Below are 17,478 nucleotides of genomic sequence, written 5' to 3' on the forward strand. Positions count from 1 at the left end.
TGAAAATAGTTCCCACTGCTGCTACTAGATGGCGCCACAGACACCTTTATCAATTATTCTTTATTTTCTATAAATGCATAATTAACAAGATTCATTGCTTTATAACACAGTGCATTATATTTTTTTAATGCGTTATTTAAACATTTATCTGCTTTTACATATGTACAAGCAGTAATAATTATCGGTATTTTAACTAGTGGTGCCATCTAGTAGTAACAGTGGGAACTATTTTCACTACAAACTTGGGCGTTTTGCCACCGATGGCGCCACTATCTGAAGGGTTGATAATTACTATAGCATTAAATAAATACTCGTAAAAATGATAAATTTAACATATTTAATAATATATTGTAACGCTATAAAGGAAGGAATCGTATGCTCTATTTGTTTATGAAAAATAAAAAGTAATTAATCGAAATTTTTTCTTTAAAGATTCAAAATTAGTTCATTTATTTGACCGCGAGATGGCGATACTAGTTTTTGGTCTATGAAACGCAACACAAGGTGGCCTTTCTAGATGCACCTATTGTTGCCGCGGGAATCGATCACTGATGTAACTAGCAACTCTAGGTTCCGTGTAATCAATTTTGGAAAATAATTAGGAGGATTCGTTACATTCATAGTTTATTATACGACTAGATTTAAGAAATAACGTGTACAGTTAAAAAAGCAGTCAGACACGAACTATTACTGTATTTGTTTCTATTTATTATACATTTAGAAAATCGTGGGCCACTCGAATTTCACTTTGTAGACGTTGTACAACCTTAGTTACGCTACTGGAGCCGATTATGGAGCGGATAATGCGATTTTCACAATCCCACGCTTATGGGAAACAGTGGCGCCACCACACGGCGTGTCGCGAGGCTGTCGCGTGAAACGGTAACGCCACGGAAATTGTAGTGCTCGTTGTGTTTTTTTCACTGATCAATTTTATTCTGAATCAAATCGAGAGATCGACAGTTCCGTGGATGGCACAGCGAGATCGTCGAGGGTGTTACTAATGCAAAGGTAACGTTCCATCGTATCGTGAAATCTACCCCACGCAAGATTTGCGCAGCACTCGCCGGATCGATAATTGATTTGCGTGCATTCTATTCTAACCTTCCCGCTCCCTCCTAAGTTATTAGTTCAATCACGTCATATTGTCGATCGATTCGTCGCTATTTAGTTGCGATTTGATGTTAGCTATTTCGTGCAATTCTATTACTTTGTTACGGAGTTACGATAGGCTGTATCTTTATTCAGGTTTTTAAATTTAACCAGTACTGTTGTTATGCACTTACTGTCACTCATTGTCGTGGTACTCGTTTAACTCGTGTTATGTATTCAGACGTGCCTTCGATTCTTGTTGTTGTAAAATTCTATGAACAGTTATACATAATATCGATCTAACAGACGTTGTCTTCAAATTATGCGAGGGCAAAGTTGAATTGCTATGTAAATATCATTTATATATATGCCTGCTTTTGAATACCGACATTGGTCTGTTTTCTTTTAACTGTATTTTTGATAACTTGTTGTATTTTGTGTTTACAGGTGTGATACAAGATGTACAATGGTATTGGATTACAGACGCCACGTGGTTCTGGAACCAATGGACACGTCCAAAGGAATTGGGCAATTGTACGCAAAACAAAAGAAAAAGTTACTTATAAAACAGACGAAGGGAAATTAGATCAGCTTAATAAACAACCTAACAAGGAAATCTTAGATCATGTCAGAAAAAGAAAGGTCGAAGTTAAATGTGCAGAATTTGCAGATATCTTGGAGGAGCAAGGGTAAGCATATTTTTGATAACAAAGTACTAAATTTTCTTAAAATGTAACACATATATCGAGGATACAGCTTTGTTGAACCCTTGAACCTAATACTAAATGAGATTCAAAGCTACAATTGGATTTAGCTTATCTTTGGCTTCAATGCATTCTTCCCATGTAGAACAGTCTCTTCATAGGTTGTCATCTACAATGCAACTAATACTAGGATACTTGTTTACTTGGACGTTTATTGTGTTTTATAGATTCACCACAGAAGAGGTAAAAAAGAAAGTAGAATCATACAGATCTATGTTGATGGGAAGCGACGCCAAACCATCGGTACCTCGAGACGAATTTGGCCGTGTTAAGTAAGTATATCTTCTCTTTTTTATTTATCATTGTTCCCACTGTAGGATACCCGTGTACCTAAGACAACATTATTCAAGTAAACCGAACAAAAAGAATCACATTTAAACGAAACATATAGCATCTAACATACAAATTATTTCGTAATAATAAATTGTATGTACAATATAGCTCCTTTCTCAAGCATGTAAACAGCATGGAAACTCTAGCATTCCAGTATAGTATCCGTATGTAGTACATATATGATACGAGACGACTAGTATGCGCTCGAGCTTTCCCTCTGAAAGATCCAGGGTTTTATTAATGTTTACTCAACGTCGCCAATCCTGGTCTCGGTTCGCCAGAACTTTCCCTCAAAGAAAATCTCATTTCCAAGATCTCTAAAGTAAGGACGACACATTTTACTTGATACAACGAAATTCTTTGGTCAATTTCTGATCGTATTTTACAGATTTCCCTTGTTATGTTCGAATTGTTCGGTACATCGAAGCAAGATTTACCAAAAGATTCCAAGGTACCAGGAAAAACTTTTGTTTAGCTGTTCGTCTTACTTAATATTTAAATTATCCCGGTACGCTCGAAGATACCAAAGATCCGCGCGAAATAAAAATGATAGGGTCGTTGGAGGGATCTCGAGGCAAGAGTTTGTTAGTTTTCACGGGGGAGGATGGCGGTGTAAGTGCAATCTCCGAGCATCCGCGCCCCTTTCGCAACGCAGGTTCCCGCTAAGCCCAATATTATTGGAGGGTGGAGACTTTTAGGGGTGTTACGCGGCCGATATCGACGTACCCCATGGCGCCGGCGCTACCCACGAAAAGGGAGAGACACCGGGGGTGGCATGTAAAGAGAAACAGAGACGACGGAGGGGGACGAAGAGGAGGGAGTTTGTTCCAGCATCTCACTCGACTTTTCCGCCTCAGTGCGAGGATGGGCCGGCGTTGCGACGCTGCGCGTCGACGACTCCCGTCGGGTCCACGAATCGTCGGGAAATAAACGAGAGTGTCGAAAGGGAACGAGTAACGAGAGAACATGTAACGTTTACGTGATACGCTCGACTAAAAATCACAACAGTCTTCCACTAGCATCTAGTTAACGATATTAGTATTTTTAAGTAACCGTAAGCGACGAGTAATCGCGGTTAAGTGTAGCTCTAAGGTACCCGTAAGGTTCCTCTAGAAAAGAGGATATACCGATCGACGAGACCCCGATTTTCATCCGATTTACGCACGTGGGATATTGATATTTTCAAGAGACAGAGAGGCTCCACGATCGACCAAGGTAACGAGAAAGAGGATATTCCAGAGCTCCGTCGTCGCGCAAGAAGGATATCCGAAGATAATAGCAAGAAGAATCCACACGTGCCTCAGGTGGAAAGATCAGTAAGAGGTCAACTTTTCTATATAAATCCATGTGTCTCCAGGTCGAGCAATCGATGATAATATTAAGGAAAATATTATACTTTGTCGCCTGTATACCCAAGTGCGCTGCAAGGAGTACGACGATAGTGTGCCTGATCCGAAGTCTTCCTTAGTCTCAGTAAGCTAGAGTAAGAACACCGATATATTCCTATATTCTTCCACGAGCCACCAAGAGGTATATGCGTACATATATATGTCTACATAATATACATACATACGCTGTGTTAAATACATAGAGAACCCGCATTCAGAGAGAATTGTTCAACAGAGAGATTTATCGAGAATGTCTGCTCGTTGATGGAGCGGTTCCAAGTGTACGCGAGCGAAGGAGAGAAGGGAGAAACTTGCTTCATCGCTGATTACTCTTGGGAGAAACAATCGATGAACGGACTGTGAAGGGGACAAAAAAAAAAAAAAAGAAAAAGAACAAGAGGAACCAGCGAGAAACGAAGCTGACGTTTTCATCATCGCTGCCGGATGATTGTTCTTGCGCCGGGACAACAGAAATTCCGAATTGCAGCGTCGGGCGCTGGGTGTAATCGGGGGAGGAAGCCATTACCTTCGCTTCCATCCGCGCCGCTCCCCCCTACCGCTCTCCTAACTATCAAAGCTTCTCTCGAGAAGGGATTAAGCCGCGTCGGTACTACTTGCACACCGTGCAACCCGACCGAGCTCCTTAGCGTAAATTAACGCCCGATCGCGCTTAATGCTCGTCTAATTGGCCGGCCGTTAATTATTCAGGGGCACCGATTGTCTTCGAGCTCCCCCGTCGGCGCAACAAATTGGATGCTAAACGAAACCAGACGATTCGTTGGCGACGTGATTGGCGTACTCTACGTCGTCACAGGTACCGATGCGGAGCTTATAAACGGACGGAAGAATATTATATCGAAGACCAGCGACGAGGGACGAGACAAGATCGACGAGAGAAACGGAATCGACAGGGGCGAACTTTGATAGAGGAATCGATAAACGTTGTAATATCTGATTTCTGAACGGCACGATAAGAGAATCAAGGAAGCGACGAGCTTTCTTGCACGGTCAGGATCGTAGAATCGAGGAATGACTATGTCCGTGTCGGTGTCTCCGCTGAAACCGGCCCGCGGACGCGGTCCAGCCGACGGTCGCGCCTTCTTCGAGACACTGTGGCGAGGAAACTTTTTCCTGAACCGGCAGAAGGTGATCAAACGGTCCAGGAAACGCAAATTGCAAGCAGCGAATGGAAAGAAACGAGCACAGCTTCAGATGCGACAGCATTGTTGTTGCTGTCAGCGCATACAACTTCACCTCCTTGCCGGACGGCGAAGCAACGTGCGCTCCGTCGTCAGGTGAATTTATTCATGTTTCTTTTTTTCACTGTACTTACCTTTCGACGTCATTTGAGATTCGCCCGGATCACGAGAAATTTTTGTTGGCAGTTGGATTGTATAGATCACCGGCTCCTGGGAAATTGGCATTTAATGATAAAATGATTCGTTACAGTAACGAGTCGAGAACTGAGCGCTTTGATGTCACGTGGCGAAGGTACGGGCCAAGTTTACCGACGAATCTGGGTTAACTCTCTCGGCGTTCGCGTTAGAAGGGTAACCGAAGGAATTGGATATCTCTAACCGCAGGTCATCGTCCCCACTTGTTCTAGAGGATATCTGATACATCCAATGACATCCGCTTTAATAGAAAGTATCATTGATCGATAATCACTTACGTCTTTGGTAATTCCACAAAGATATATCGATTCTTTATACAGTTTAAACGTTGATATTGTTTCCTAATCTTCTCTCGAAGATTTTCAATTCTCTGCCCCTAATTGCTTTCAATGTTAACACTCGTTAGGAATTCCATGCATAAGAAACGACGCGATACTTAAAACATTTAAATTTTAGTAGGGAATCGATGGGATGACCGAGGGGATAGACGAGGATTAAAGAGGCAAACAACCTTCCTCCGCGTGCTAAGCTCGAGGGGTGACTCATACCGTTGACTCCCCAATCCCTTGTAAAAGGGAAACATTTCCGCGGAAACAACTGTTACCTTTTAAACCCCGTAATCTACCTAATTAACCGCTGCGTATCGAGCGACACAGTCGATACACCTCTTCCCTAATCTTAGGGAAGAATTGGAGGATTGTCTATGTAAAAGTCAAGAGGTTCCAAATTTCGCTAGTTTTTCGCACCATTAAAAAGTTACAAGATTTCGCTTCCCTCGTGAGGGAAAAGCAGTTCGTAGTCTGTCGAGGGTTGGAATAATTCCAAGGCATTCCCCAACGCGAGATACAAGTTGCAAAAAATTCGCCGAACAGAGGAATGGAGGTAGCTATAGATCCAAGGGTGAAAATAATATTTCACCGTTGACCTCGTGTAGGGGAGGGATGATTCGCAGGGAGCGAAAGCGGTTGGCTCCTCAATTTGAGCGTGTAGCGGGCGAGTGGCGCGAAAGGGATACCAGAAAAGAGAACAGCTGGATTGTATTGATCCGCGCTCGAGCGTTGGCGTAGGGGTGGCTCTCGACCGATCCCGGCCTCGCTTGCTGCTTTTCACTCGCGGGTGCAGAAGAGGGGTCGCCTCGATTTCTCCTCGTATAGTCCTCCAGTGTTATGTCACTGGCTTTGCCGCATTGTCCGCGTACCTTCTCGTCTAGCATCGTCGCGTCTGGTCCGAGGAGCGCCGCATCCAGCAGCAACCCTTAGGCGCCCCCGTGCCCGAAACTCGCCTCTCCATGGATCGTCGCGAAATTCGAGCTCAGTGATCGACTCGAGCGCGACGATGACGGTGAAAATCTCGACCCGGTACGATATTCGCGCTCCAACGAATTTTCCTACCCTTATCCGTGCGCCGCCTCCATCCGGGGGAAACTGGAAGATGTCGAAATAGGTCGTGGCGTCCTGCCACCCTCCGGTGTGCGTGCGTGTTTATTTTCGTCTACCTGTGACCGTTGATCCTCTGGCCCGAGTGCTCGAATACGTAGCTCAGAGAATCACGTGTTCCCGAGTTTGTGTGCTCGCATATGGTGCGCTGGATGCCATTTGTGCACCCTCAGGGCTTCCTTCGGTCGATCCTGATTAGAGTTGTAATTTTAACGCGACGTAAATTACCGGCGATGTTGTTGAAAATTACTATATAAATATAAGGTATAGGGTATAAGTGCGTCAGGGAGGAATGCTCAAAGGGACAGCGTAAGGGTGGTTAAAAGGGTGGAAGTTATATTTTTAAAACAATCCTTGTTTGTAGAAAATATAAAAAGCTGGGAAATTAACCCGACGATTTCATCGATTTGCCTTCTGAGATTGAAAGAGACTGCATAGGGATAGATTAAAGGGTGGAGAAATTGCGTTTTTAATCCGTTGAATGCTATGGATATCTATGTGCATTCTGCTGGGAGTCTGTCGACTCGAGTGGATGTGAAAGTTGTGGTCTGAATCGAGCTTAATAATTATTGTTACAGCGTTCGAGAGACCCACCAAATTGCCGAGGCACAGCAAGAGAAAAATGCAAAGCTACGGGAGGCATTTGGCATATCAGAGTTCTTCGTGGAGGGAAGTAGCCTAGACCCTGAGAGGCACGCGCGCGAGGCAGAGGCGAGAGCTGCTGCTAGCAAAGTGTACGAACTGGTCAGGACCCCGAGTCCGGCTCCGGACACGACTTCTGCCCCAGAGAAGAAGAAACGAAAACGTTCCGGCAGCACGACCAAAAAGAAAAAGGGGAAGAAGCACAAGAAGGAAAGGTAAAAGACAACGTAACGGTGCACGGGTCGGTGGAGGCTGGATTCTGTGTTGTTGCTAATAATAAAGCGGATAATGGAGCGCCGGATAAACTGTAGTTGTGATATTGCTGCATTGTACTACGGTATATTGAAATTACACCATATATTGTATACTATAGCGTAGCAGTAGTACTGTGACGGTATACTACAGCTTACTATAGTATAGTAGCAACACAATCATACCTAACGTATTAGGTTGAGTGATAAATTAATTTCTTTGAAAGAATGACGATTGTCTTTATATCGAATTTTTGTACCACCTTTATATCAAGCAATCGCGGAAGCGAATGGTTAATAGACGCAAACTATTACCAGTAAGTGTACTTCGCTAAAGTATTTATTGTATCCGTACTACGGTGTTATCTGTTCACATTTATTAGTGAAAGTTTACATCCACTGCTCGTCGTTAGTGAATGTTGTAGAATATAAACATCCATGCGCAGCTATTTGTTACTCACTCTTAGCTTTCATGGTACGATTATTAGAAACTAGCAATAGCTTACATATCTAGCGAAAATGTGAACAAAGTTGTTACTCAATCTAATATACTATGTTGTATCGTAATACAATGTAGTGATACATGTACTACAGTTGAATGAATACGTCGCGGAGCAGGTAATTGATTTATCTATGGAATACTGTTAGTAAGGTGTACAAGAATCCAGGCTTCAAGACCGAACAAGCGTCCCCCTGTAGTAGTTCCTCTCCTCCCCCAGTTAATTATTCATTTACCGCAAGTCCACACACGTTCATTTGCTTACTACACACCTCTTGTCAGATACTGAATCATGACTCACCTACTATTTCATGTCCCATACACCTTTCTCTGTTTCAAACAGAACTGAGGAGGACTGAGTGCCTACCTAGTAGGCTCAGTAGGTAAGTGTGGTCGTCGCGTCTACTTTCCAAAGCACTCTCGAAAAGCATTATTATCTCTATATTGAGAAACAAAGACAATCGAGTTCGTCCATTGCCTTATGTTTGGGTATTCGTCTTATAGGCGCAGTCAGAGGTAAATGTTTGCTATGATCTGATTAACATGACGTCGCGCGAAACCTTTAACTTTACCTGTATACGATGATAGTATCATTATGTGATGGGCAAACATTTACTTAACAATTAAAAAAAAAAAAAATAATAAAATAAAAAAGAAACAAAAATTGAACACGGGTTTTTTAAAACAAATAACGTTAACCAATCTGACGCGTAAATCATGCATTTCTATCTTTGTTGTTGTTATCGATAAAGCTTGTTGTTAATGTCATCTCTCTATTTTTTTCTGACAAGTCCGTCCCTATCGATGGTTATCAAGGTAATGCTAATCCCATATTATATCAATACTCCTCATATTTTGTATACTTGTCTTTTGTAACATTTTGAAAGATGTGGTTTTACATACGTGCATTATCGTGACTGGTTAAACAGATGTCTCAAACGGTTATGAAAAACTAAATCTTTCAAATAAACGATTACGTAGTCGGTTTGTTAGCTATAGCCCAATATATTGTGACTTTCACCTGTATATGTATCGTTGTATTTGATATATATTTATTTCATTTTTCTTTTCTTTTTTTTTTTAAATTACTTAATTCACTTGGGATTGCAGTGAAAGAAAGAGGCAGTTGTCTTAGTTCTGTTTAATATCGATAAACATTAAAAGTCTACACACTGCATTTCCTATACATATACATGTATGTATAAGTTAGTTTCCATCTTTTGACTTTAAAACCTTGTCCCGATGCTGAAATAGTTCGGTGCAAACTTTTCATCAGAAAATACGCGTTCTCAGTTACGTTCAAATATTTATTCATTTCTTTGATCGAGCTCATTAAAAGCAGGTAGCTTGTATCATTAGAACAAAGTATTTGTTTCACACACGGATACATTGTACTACAGCTTTCTTTATTGTCAGCACAAGGTATGCACTTGTCGACAGGAAGACGCCCACTGCAAGATTTAAAAACTAAAATATTATTAAAACAACAAATTAAAACTTCGCACGGCGTAACTATTAGAATAACAACGAACGTATTTCCTAGGTCGGAATCTCCAAAGGCTAGTAAGAAAAAAGATAAGTCTAAAAAGAAGAAGAAGGACAAGAAACACAAAAAGACTGAGGCTAGTTCCTCTGATAGCGATTCCAGCGAAGCTTCAGACGATAGCAGGTAATCCCATACCTGACAATTTTTATCGAATCATTATAATCGTTCACCTACTTTAAAGTTACGTAATTACGTGTTGCTTAGCTCTTCCGAGACCGAATCAAAGAAGAAACGGAAAAAGAAGAAGAAGAAGTCCAAGGCAGAGGCAAAAGAAAAACATGAGGTAGGAAAAGTATTGCGAAGGAAACAGATATGAAATTTCTATCTTCCTGTCTCTTTCTATACATCTACATATTTATAACTATATATATATATATATTCATATATACCTTAGCACGTGAAGCAGGAGCATGTGACATCTACTTTGAGTTTATTTTTCCCTTGATTAGTTGTCAATTAACATTGGATTATCAAAAATTTGTGTTGCTGCCTATCTTTGAATAAGCATGATTCATTGCTTGTTTTTGTAAAGATTTTTATCTGATTTCAAGTTAACAGTCATTATTTCAAAAGTGTAAATCTCAGTATTGTTTGTAATTATCAGCGCCATTTGACAGGATATATTCCCTGAGTGAGTACCAGATATGCCGCTACTCAATGTAATAATAATTTGTGATTTATATTCGTACAAACTTGCGATTGTTGTTGCCTTTCACTCGTTTTGTGTCAAGCACCATCACATTTACGAGAAAGTAATAATAGGAGACTGCTTGTTCTTTGACATAGGTGCAATGCGAAAAAAAAAAGGAAATAAGATTAGTCCATATAATACTCACGTATTAGCTTGCGAACTCTTTTTTCTCGATGTTTATTTTTTATTAACATCTTACGATTTTCAGCCTGAACATTGTGTACAGTTTAAATTAATCCGTCGAATACATTTGTACTAGAGCGAATGAGCACTCTCCAGAAAGTTTTTGACGAATTGCGATATCTTTTTTTTATCCTACTGACAAGTACATATGCATGATTGGTGTTCATTAGCTAATGTTGTCTAACTTAGTAATCTGTACTGTTTTTCTTTTAGAAGAAAAAAGTAGCTGCCAAGAGGAAGCATCAGTCATCCGAGAGCTCCTCGGACAGGTATGTTCACTTTGTCTCGTGAACTTTACTTTAATGAAAAAAAGAAGATATGATACGCTACATACGTTAATTAAACTTACAGCTCCCCAGAAAGGCCGAGGAAGTCTGCAAAGTCTGACAAAATAGTGGAGAAAACAAAATCTGACGAGGGAGACACTACGCCAAAAGAGCCTCGGCCAAATCGATCACCAAAGAAACAAGAGAAAACTCGAAATGAAACTCCACCTCCTAAAAAGAAAGATTCTCCAATCAAAAAAGTTGTTCCGGAGAAAAGGGATAAATCACCGGTTGCACACAAAAGTCCTCCGCCACGGCGACATAGATCTCCGTCGAGAAGCAGAATCGATAGAGGAAGGTCTCCTAGAAGATATTCGAGGTCACGGCGAGTCAGCCCTTCGCCTAGAAGAAGGAGATTCTCAAGGTCTCCTAGAAGATACAACAGATACTCTGTGTCTAGAAGCAGGAGTCGATCGAGGTATGATCGTTACGGATCACGGCGCAGGTTATCACCGTTACCTAGGCGCAGGAGATCTGATTCTCGAAGAAGATCAAGATCACCCAGGAGACAGAGGGACAGACGAGAAAGATCGAGGGAGCGCCGTAGAAGCCGCAGCAGGACGAGAAGTAGATCTAGACGATCCACCTTGAGCTACTCCCCCGTGAGGAAGAATCCGGAACGATACAAGCACATATTGGAAGACAAGAAGAAACGAGATCAAAAGAAACCTCAGGACGTTAAACGAAAGTCTCGATCGTCTTCTAGGACTAGAAAGATTCAGGCGATCACTCCGAGGGTCAGATTGCGATCTTCTAGCGAAGACGAGACTGACATGGCAGACGATGAACCGAAACCTGAAGACGAAGAAAGGCTGAGGGAACTGTGCACTTTGAAACGTTTACAGAGTGGATTGGCTGCGAAAGCTAGAGAAAGCCTGGGAAAGAAAGTAATTAGCCCTGTAAAGGTCAAGTTAGAGAAGAAAGAAGATAGCGTACTTGATATTGCATTACCAAACGATCCACCAAAAATGATCCAAAACATTGTTTGTCCTGTTCAGGAGATGTCTAAGTCAAACTCACCTATATCGCACCTACCTGCTATTCAGTCGCCAGTATCGAGCAGATCACCTTCGCCTGCGTTACCATTGACTCGAGAAGAGGCAGCCATAAAGATACGATCGCCCAGCGAATCACCTCCCCCGTTACCACCGACTTTAAACAAAGTAAACTGTAGATCACCAATTCTAGCAATCAAGACGAATCATTGTTCCAAGTCTCCGAGTACCTCCAAGAATTCTCCAGTAATGTTAAGGAAACAATCATCGGAGTCGTCCTCGCATTCACCACCGATCTCTCACAAGGATGCGCCCATGAAATTGCGTTCTCCGAGCGAATCGCCACCTCCTCCTATACCAAGTGCCGCGAACAAGTCGAAACAGTCTACTTCTCCAACCACGTCGAAGAAGAGTTCGCCATCTTCTAGAAAGCACTCTCCGAGGCACAAGTCCTATTCAAGATCACGCTCCAGGTCCTACACAAGATCGGTATCGTTGGAGAAAAGGTCTTCCCGATCGCCTAGACGACGGTCTTCGAGATCACCGTCCAGAGACAAGAAATTACGTTCACCGTCAAGAAGCAAAAAGTCGGCATCTCCTAGGCATAGATCTCCCACGTCTCCAGCCAGATCCAAGAAGTCACCGAAATCCCCAGCGAGAACCAAAAGATTGAGCAGGTCGAGGTCTTCCTCAGAATCGAAACGGTCCGTGTCCAGGTCGCCGTCACGCTCGAAGAAGTCTCCATCTCATTCGCCAGCGAAATCAAGATCCAGAAGCAGAACAAGGTCGTTGTCGAAAAGGTCCAGGAGCCGATCGTTGTCGAAAAAATCGAGGAGCCGTTCTTTGTCAAAGAAGTCGAGGAGCCGATCTTTGTCGAAGAAGTCGCGCAGTCGTTCGTTGTCGAAGAAGTCGAGAAGTCGGTCCCTGTCGAAGAAGTCCAGGAGTCGTTCACGGTCGGTGTCCAGGATATCGCGCGAAAAAGAGAAGAGAAGTCGCTCCAGGAGCAGTTCGCGTTCTTCTTTAAGGTAAATAGGTTTAGTAGTCTTTGGTAATGGAGAATGCTGTTTCGTGCTACTTTTATGAAAGATACAGAGTGGAGGGTTCAATGCAAATCATTCGATACGTGATGGTCATTCGAATGATCTACCTTGAATATCTCCCTCTGTGTAAGATATGTTGAAACGTTTTAACGTGAAACATTGTTTTCTTACCTCTAGTTCAAGGCACAGTCGTAGAAGTTTCTCTAGCTCCTCGCGATCATCGAGTAGCGCTTCTAGCAGGTCCTCTCGTTCAACATCTAGCAGTTCAGCTTCTAGCAGATCTCGTTCTCCGTCGATACCACGGCGTCATGGTTCACCCAGTTTCCTAGACAGACGCCGTATCACAAGGTAGGTACACTGATCAGTAGTTTCAATGACGTAGCAGCAGATTTTTTACAGCGCACCAAATTTTGTAGGCCCACTGCATCAGTCGTAGAAATGTTTATCTTTCAACCTAACCTTTTTTTTTTGCGTTTTCATTTTATTTTTCGTCATTGATGTGCCTTTCGCGAGATCGTTATAAAAACTTCGGTTAAACCTGCAGGCATAAAATGACGATATCGATAAGTTTTATCATTCTTGATTTCTGTATTTGATTATTCTAATGCCATTTTGTGTTGTGTCCTACAGGGACAGATCGAGGGACAGGCATAGAAGATAAAGTTACGGCTTCGCACAGATGTTTCTATTACTTTCCTACGGTTCATGTAGTAGTAAACACAATGAATATCGAATTTCGTCTCTTTCCTTATGATTAAATAGCAGACAGGAGATAAGCAGTTTAATTCTGCTGATGCGAATATTAGTTTATAGTAATCAATAAGTGTAACGGATCCTGTTGTTTTATTATCATTTTGTGAACGTTATGATTATATTGCGAGTTTACCAGTATAACTTCATAAATTTTTTAAGGGACTATTTTAGGCTTTATATAAATTCCCAATCTGTAAACGGTATGTTCACTCAGCGAGACCCGGTAATACTTCACTTTTGTCGAGTAAACGTATTTACTTAGTCGCATCGATACACGAATTTCGTTTCGAATCAATCAAGTATACTTACGTTTGTATGATTTCTCCCGTCTTTTTTCCTTTCTTTTTATTTGTATCTAATTGCTTATCAAACGATCTACAAACATGTAGATGTAGCATGCGTGTATTTCCCATATAAATTATTGTAAATTGAACATTTACAGTAGAGATTCTCTTTTATTTTATGTCGAACGCAAATAAAATGTATTTACCGCTATAAAGCAAGCCTGTTTCCTTAGTTCATTATTTCTTTTGTTGTGATTTGTGAATCGTTTTTGGCCCACTGCCTTCCATGATAAACATTAGACTAAGGTAAGTGACACATTTTTATTTTGCATGTTGTTGTTTTTCGTTGCATCGCACGGTTTATTTTGCACGCTCCTTTACTCATACCGTAACATTGTCAATATTAATAATATAGACTAATTCATGCGTTCTAATATTGATTCTATAATAATAATAATAATATGTTAATTCATCCAACAGTTCTTCGCAATTAACATTCCCATGTACTTATCTGAATTTAAACAAATATTTTTTTATTGCTACATGTAAATATCACTGTTTTGTTGTCACAATATTGATGGCGATTAATTTTAGCGCCAGGAAGCGACCAATTCCATATCACCGACCTACTCCGACACCACCTTCGTCACCGAGTAGCTCAGATAGCAGCAGACATAGTAATTGGTCAAGTCCAAGTCATCGATCAAGTTGTTCCCCAAGTCGGAGTCCATCCTACACGCGTTGAAGTAATCAAGCGGATCCCTAAAGACACTTAACGTTCCTTTTATGTCTCAGATTTGAAATGGTGCGGATCACCAAGATTCTCTGATGCTTTTTCTAACAGCCCTACATTTACGCAAATCGTGTTTGTGATGTTGAACATTCCTGTGACAGATTTTGGATAAATTTTAAGTATTTTCGTTCGTATTGATACGAAAGGAAGACACCATTCTAAGTTTGGTGCATGATCTTTATGTCTTTGTCAAGTCTTAATACGAATTTACACCTTTGATCTCATGATTTAATAATACTCTTCGATGGTGATTGACCATTATGCCATTAGTTCCGATGCATACGCCAATCGGAGTAATTTATTTCTAGTCTCGACTAACAACAATATTATTTCTCGGACACCATTTTCATTTCAATTAAGTAGTAAAAGTTAATGAGATTTCATTGTAGGTAAAATGTATTTTATAATTGATTGTTAGAACAAATTGATCAAACGACAGGAAATTGTGAATGACAATTTTAGTCAATTACTTATTCTATAATTTTCTGAATTCAAATGAGATTTCGAAGATATTCGTGCAAGAGTATCCAAAGAAGATATTTTAATAATAGGAATAACATCTTGGCAACATTTTGTAATATGATAATTCTTGAAAGGATATTATTGCCATAATTTGTGTTATTTCTCAACTATTTCGAGAATTTTAAGTCTCCGTGTGATGTTGTTCTTTACAAACTTATCTTCATCCAAGTACTTAAGCAATAAGGAGGCGACAATGATTATAAGCATTATTAACTATGTTGGTTGCAACTTCATAAGATCTCGCATTATTATTCAATAGCTATTCTATTAGTTAAATTATTCATTTAAAACTACGATAGTAGTTCTACATTTACGTGATTAGTTAATCATGTAATTGTTTGTTATACAAACACCAGCTAGGCAAATTTTAGACATTCCATCAATCGTTAAAATACTAACATTCTTTGAATTTATCTATCAATTTCCCAAGGGATTAGTAACTGATATTTTAGTGCAATGTTCTAACCTGTTCCTTTTGTACATAGATATTACTATACATAATGCAACTTAGCACTTGCTCATTTTGCTTTTCAGTCTACATACTCAATGTTTATAAAATTGTACCTTTTATTTATATATTTATTTATTTATTTTCAACTTATATATTTATTTATTTATTTATTTATTTCTATCTTAACTTGCTAGTCATTGATCAACTTCAAAGGCAAGAAAAAAGTATAAAGGTGATGTTATACTTTTAAACTTTCCTTTACTTGCAATACTCACTATATCTAAATGCTAGTCAGAAAATTACTTTCTTGGCTGTAAAGCCAGGCAGCGTACCAAAAGACATAATTAGACTAGTCCTGATTATTCGAAGTTAAGTCTTGAAGATGTATGTATAGGGTTAAAAGTCATATTTGGAAAGTCTACGTTGTTTATAATTAGGAAGGAAAACTACGTAGAATTAGCTATTGCATAACGACTGAGTCAGTTTTATTGAAAAGAATTGTCAACTGCTATGGTGTTGCAATATTGACACTTCATTGATGCATATCTATAAAAACAAACTGAAACATAAATATACACTACTTACTGCAAAAAAATTATTTTATAGAATTAGTATGGAAAAAAGTGAGATTTATTTATATGACCATGGAAAAGTAAAACTTGTTAAATTTTGCTCACCATGGCTCTTGACATAATATTTATTATTCATAATTTACAGTCATCGAATGTTACCATTGTTGAAATGGAAGAAATTCTGATTATATCTGTAATATACTCTGTATTGTTGTTGTGTGATTAAATCGAAAAGCTTAACAAATTAAGTATTCTTTTCCCAAAATCGTTTATAGGATTATTTATCTAACAATTTGCAAATAAATTTTTTATTTACCTTCAACTTAATTATATAATTCTGATACAAAAATATATATTATTCTTTATAAATATATGGACCCTTTCAACCTTGTAAGTGTTTATATATTAATATTTTATTGTTCCATTTTTCTAACTTGCAGTTCTTAGGATTGTATTTGTGCAAGATATACAGTCCAAAAGAAACCAATTAAATTTACCACTAGGACACGTAACTGAAACCAAAGTACACACTTCAGAATATATTTTGTATTTGGATAAATATGTGAAATATTTAAAAAAATGCTGAAACCTACCATTGGTGGAACATATTTTAAATTGATATATTGCAATAATGTTAAATATTTTAAATTGGCAGAGAGTACAGGCCAGTATAATTTCTGCATCTTTTTGGAAGCAGTTTTATGCGTGCTGCCCTGTAATGAAATGAATTTGTCAGCTTTGGTATCTAAATTAATAAAATCATTGACATATAAAATAATAAGTTGTACCTCGAACACAGACAACATGTATAATGCTAATGCTACGAAACATGGTGTATAAAGACATCTTTCGATCAGCAGAAGCTTATAAGGACTCTTCACAAATGGATGTATAAACGTATAAAAATAATGTGGCACAGGACCTCCAAAGAATAATCTACAAAAAGAAAAGATGATACTTTGATATAGTAAGAAACATTTGCATAAATATTCCAATTGCATTTACCATTTACCCAAAAAGAGCGAACGCGAGTAGACTGTCGCTATTGACGTGCTTTGCTCCTGATATTTTTTGCGATAAAAAATTACCAAGAGTGGCGATGATGCAGCTGAAATATATCAAATATAAACTTTATGAAATAATTTAAGTGAAGCATATTTCATTTTAATACAGATCGAAAGAATATTAACACACCTGGTGATCGCTTTAGTTTTTACTGGACTGACATGAAGGTGCTCGAAATAAGCACCGATAAGTTGAAGAACTAAGTTCGATGGTTTTGAGAGTGCCATTGTTCTGACTTTACTAACTGATTATCACACAATTGATAAACAAAAAAACAACAAATTTAATAGATATCGTTCGCGAAGTACTATTTAAACGATAAACAACATGTAATAAAGATATAATTAATTTACTGCATCATCGAGAATGTTATCAAATCACGTTTAAATCTCGAATTGTGTATTTGAATGAAGAATGTATAAACAGATATCTGCAATATTGATTGAGAGAAATTAATG

The 17,478-nt window shown here is 39.3% G+C and overlaps 2 protein-coding genes across 5 annotated transcripts; one reads left to right on the forward strand and one right to left on the reverse strand.

The window, feature by feature from the left end:
- Positions 1-829: 829 nt before the first annotated feature.
- On the forward strand, positions 830-16,217 carry LOC128881202 (serine/arginine repetitive matrix protein 2-like). 4 transcript variants are annotated; one of them, XM_054131991.1, is made up of 10 exons: positions 830-1,011; positions 1,540-1,781; positions 2,024-2,128; positions 6,986-7,264; positions 9,343-9,468; positions 9,550-9,628; positions 10,433-10,488; positions 10,571-12,565; positions 12,758-12,928; positions 14,212-16,208. In XM_054131991.1, exons 2-10 carry the CDS (start codon positions 1,552-1,554, stop codon positions 14,360-14,362), a joined length of 3,192 nt encoding a protein of 1,063 aa, XP_053987966.1. In that variant the 5' UTR covers positions 830-1,011; positions 1,540-1,551; the 3' UTR covers positions 14,363-16,208. The 4 variants fall into 4 exon arrangements, with proteins under 4 accessions (XP_053987966.1, XP_053987968.1, XP_053987967.1 ...); XM_054131993.1 differs by lacking the exon at positions 14,212-16,208 and adding an exon at positions 13,211-13,498; XM_054131992.1 differs by lacking the exons at positions 830-1,011; positions 1,540-1,781; positions 2,024-2,128 and adding an exon at positions 2,280-4,872 and having other exon boundaries at positions 14,212-16,108.
- Positions 16,218-16,247: 30 nt separating this feature from the next.
- Positions 16,248-17,422, reverse strand: LOC128881209 (peroxisomal membrane protein 2). The gene is made up of 5 exons (XM_054132005.1): positions 17,150-17,422; positions 16,968-17,063; positions 16,744-16,891; positions 16,549-16,668; positions 16,248-16,467 (listed from the first exon to the last, which is right to left on the reverse strand). Exons 1-5 carry the CDS (start codon positions 17,245-17,247, stop codon positions 16,399-16,401), a joined length of 531 nt encoding a protein of 176 aa, XP_053987980.1. The 5' UTR covers positions 17,248-17,422; the 3' UTR covers positions 16,248-16,398.
- Positions 17,423-17,478: the final 56 nt, after the last annotated feature.

This window comes from Hylaeus volcanicus, chromosome 8 (assembly GCF_026283585.1).
Source record: "Hylaeus volcanicus isolate JK05 chromosome 8, UHH_iyHylVolc1.0_haploid, whole genome shotgun sequence".
Taxonomy (NCBI): domain Eukaryota; kingdom Metazoa; phylum Arthropoda; class Insecta; order Hymenoptera; family Colletidae; genus Hylaeus; species Hylaeus volcanicus.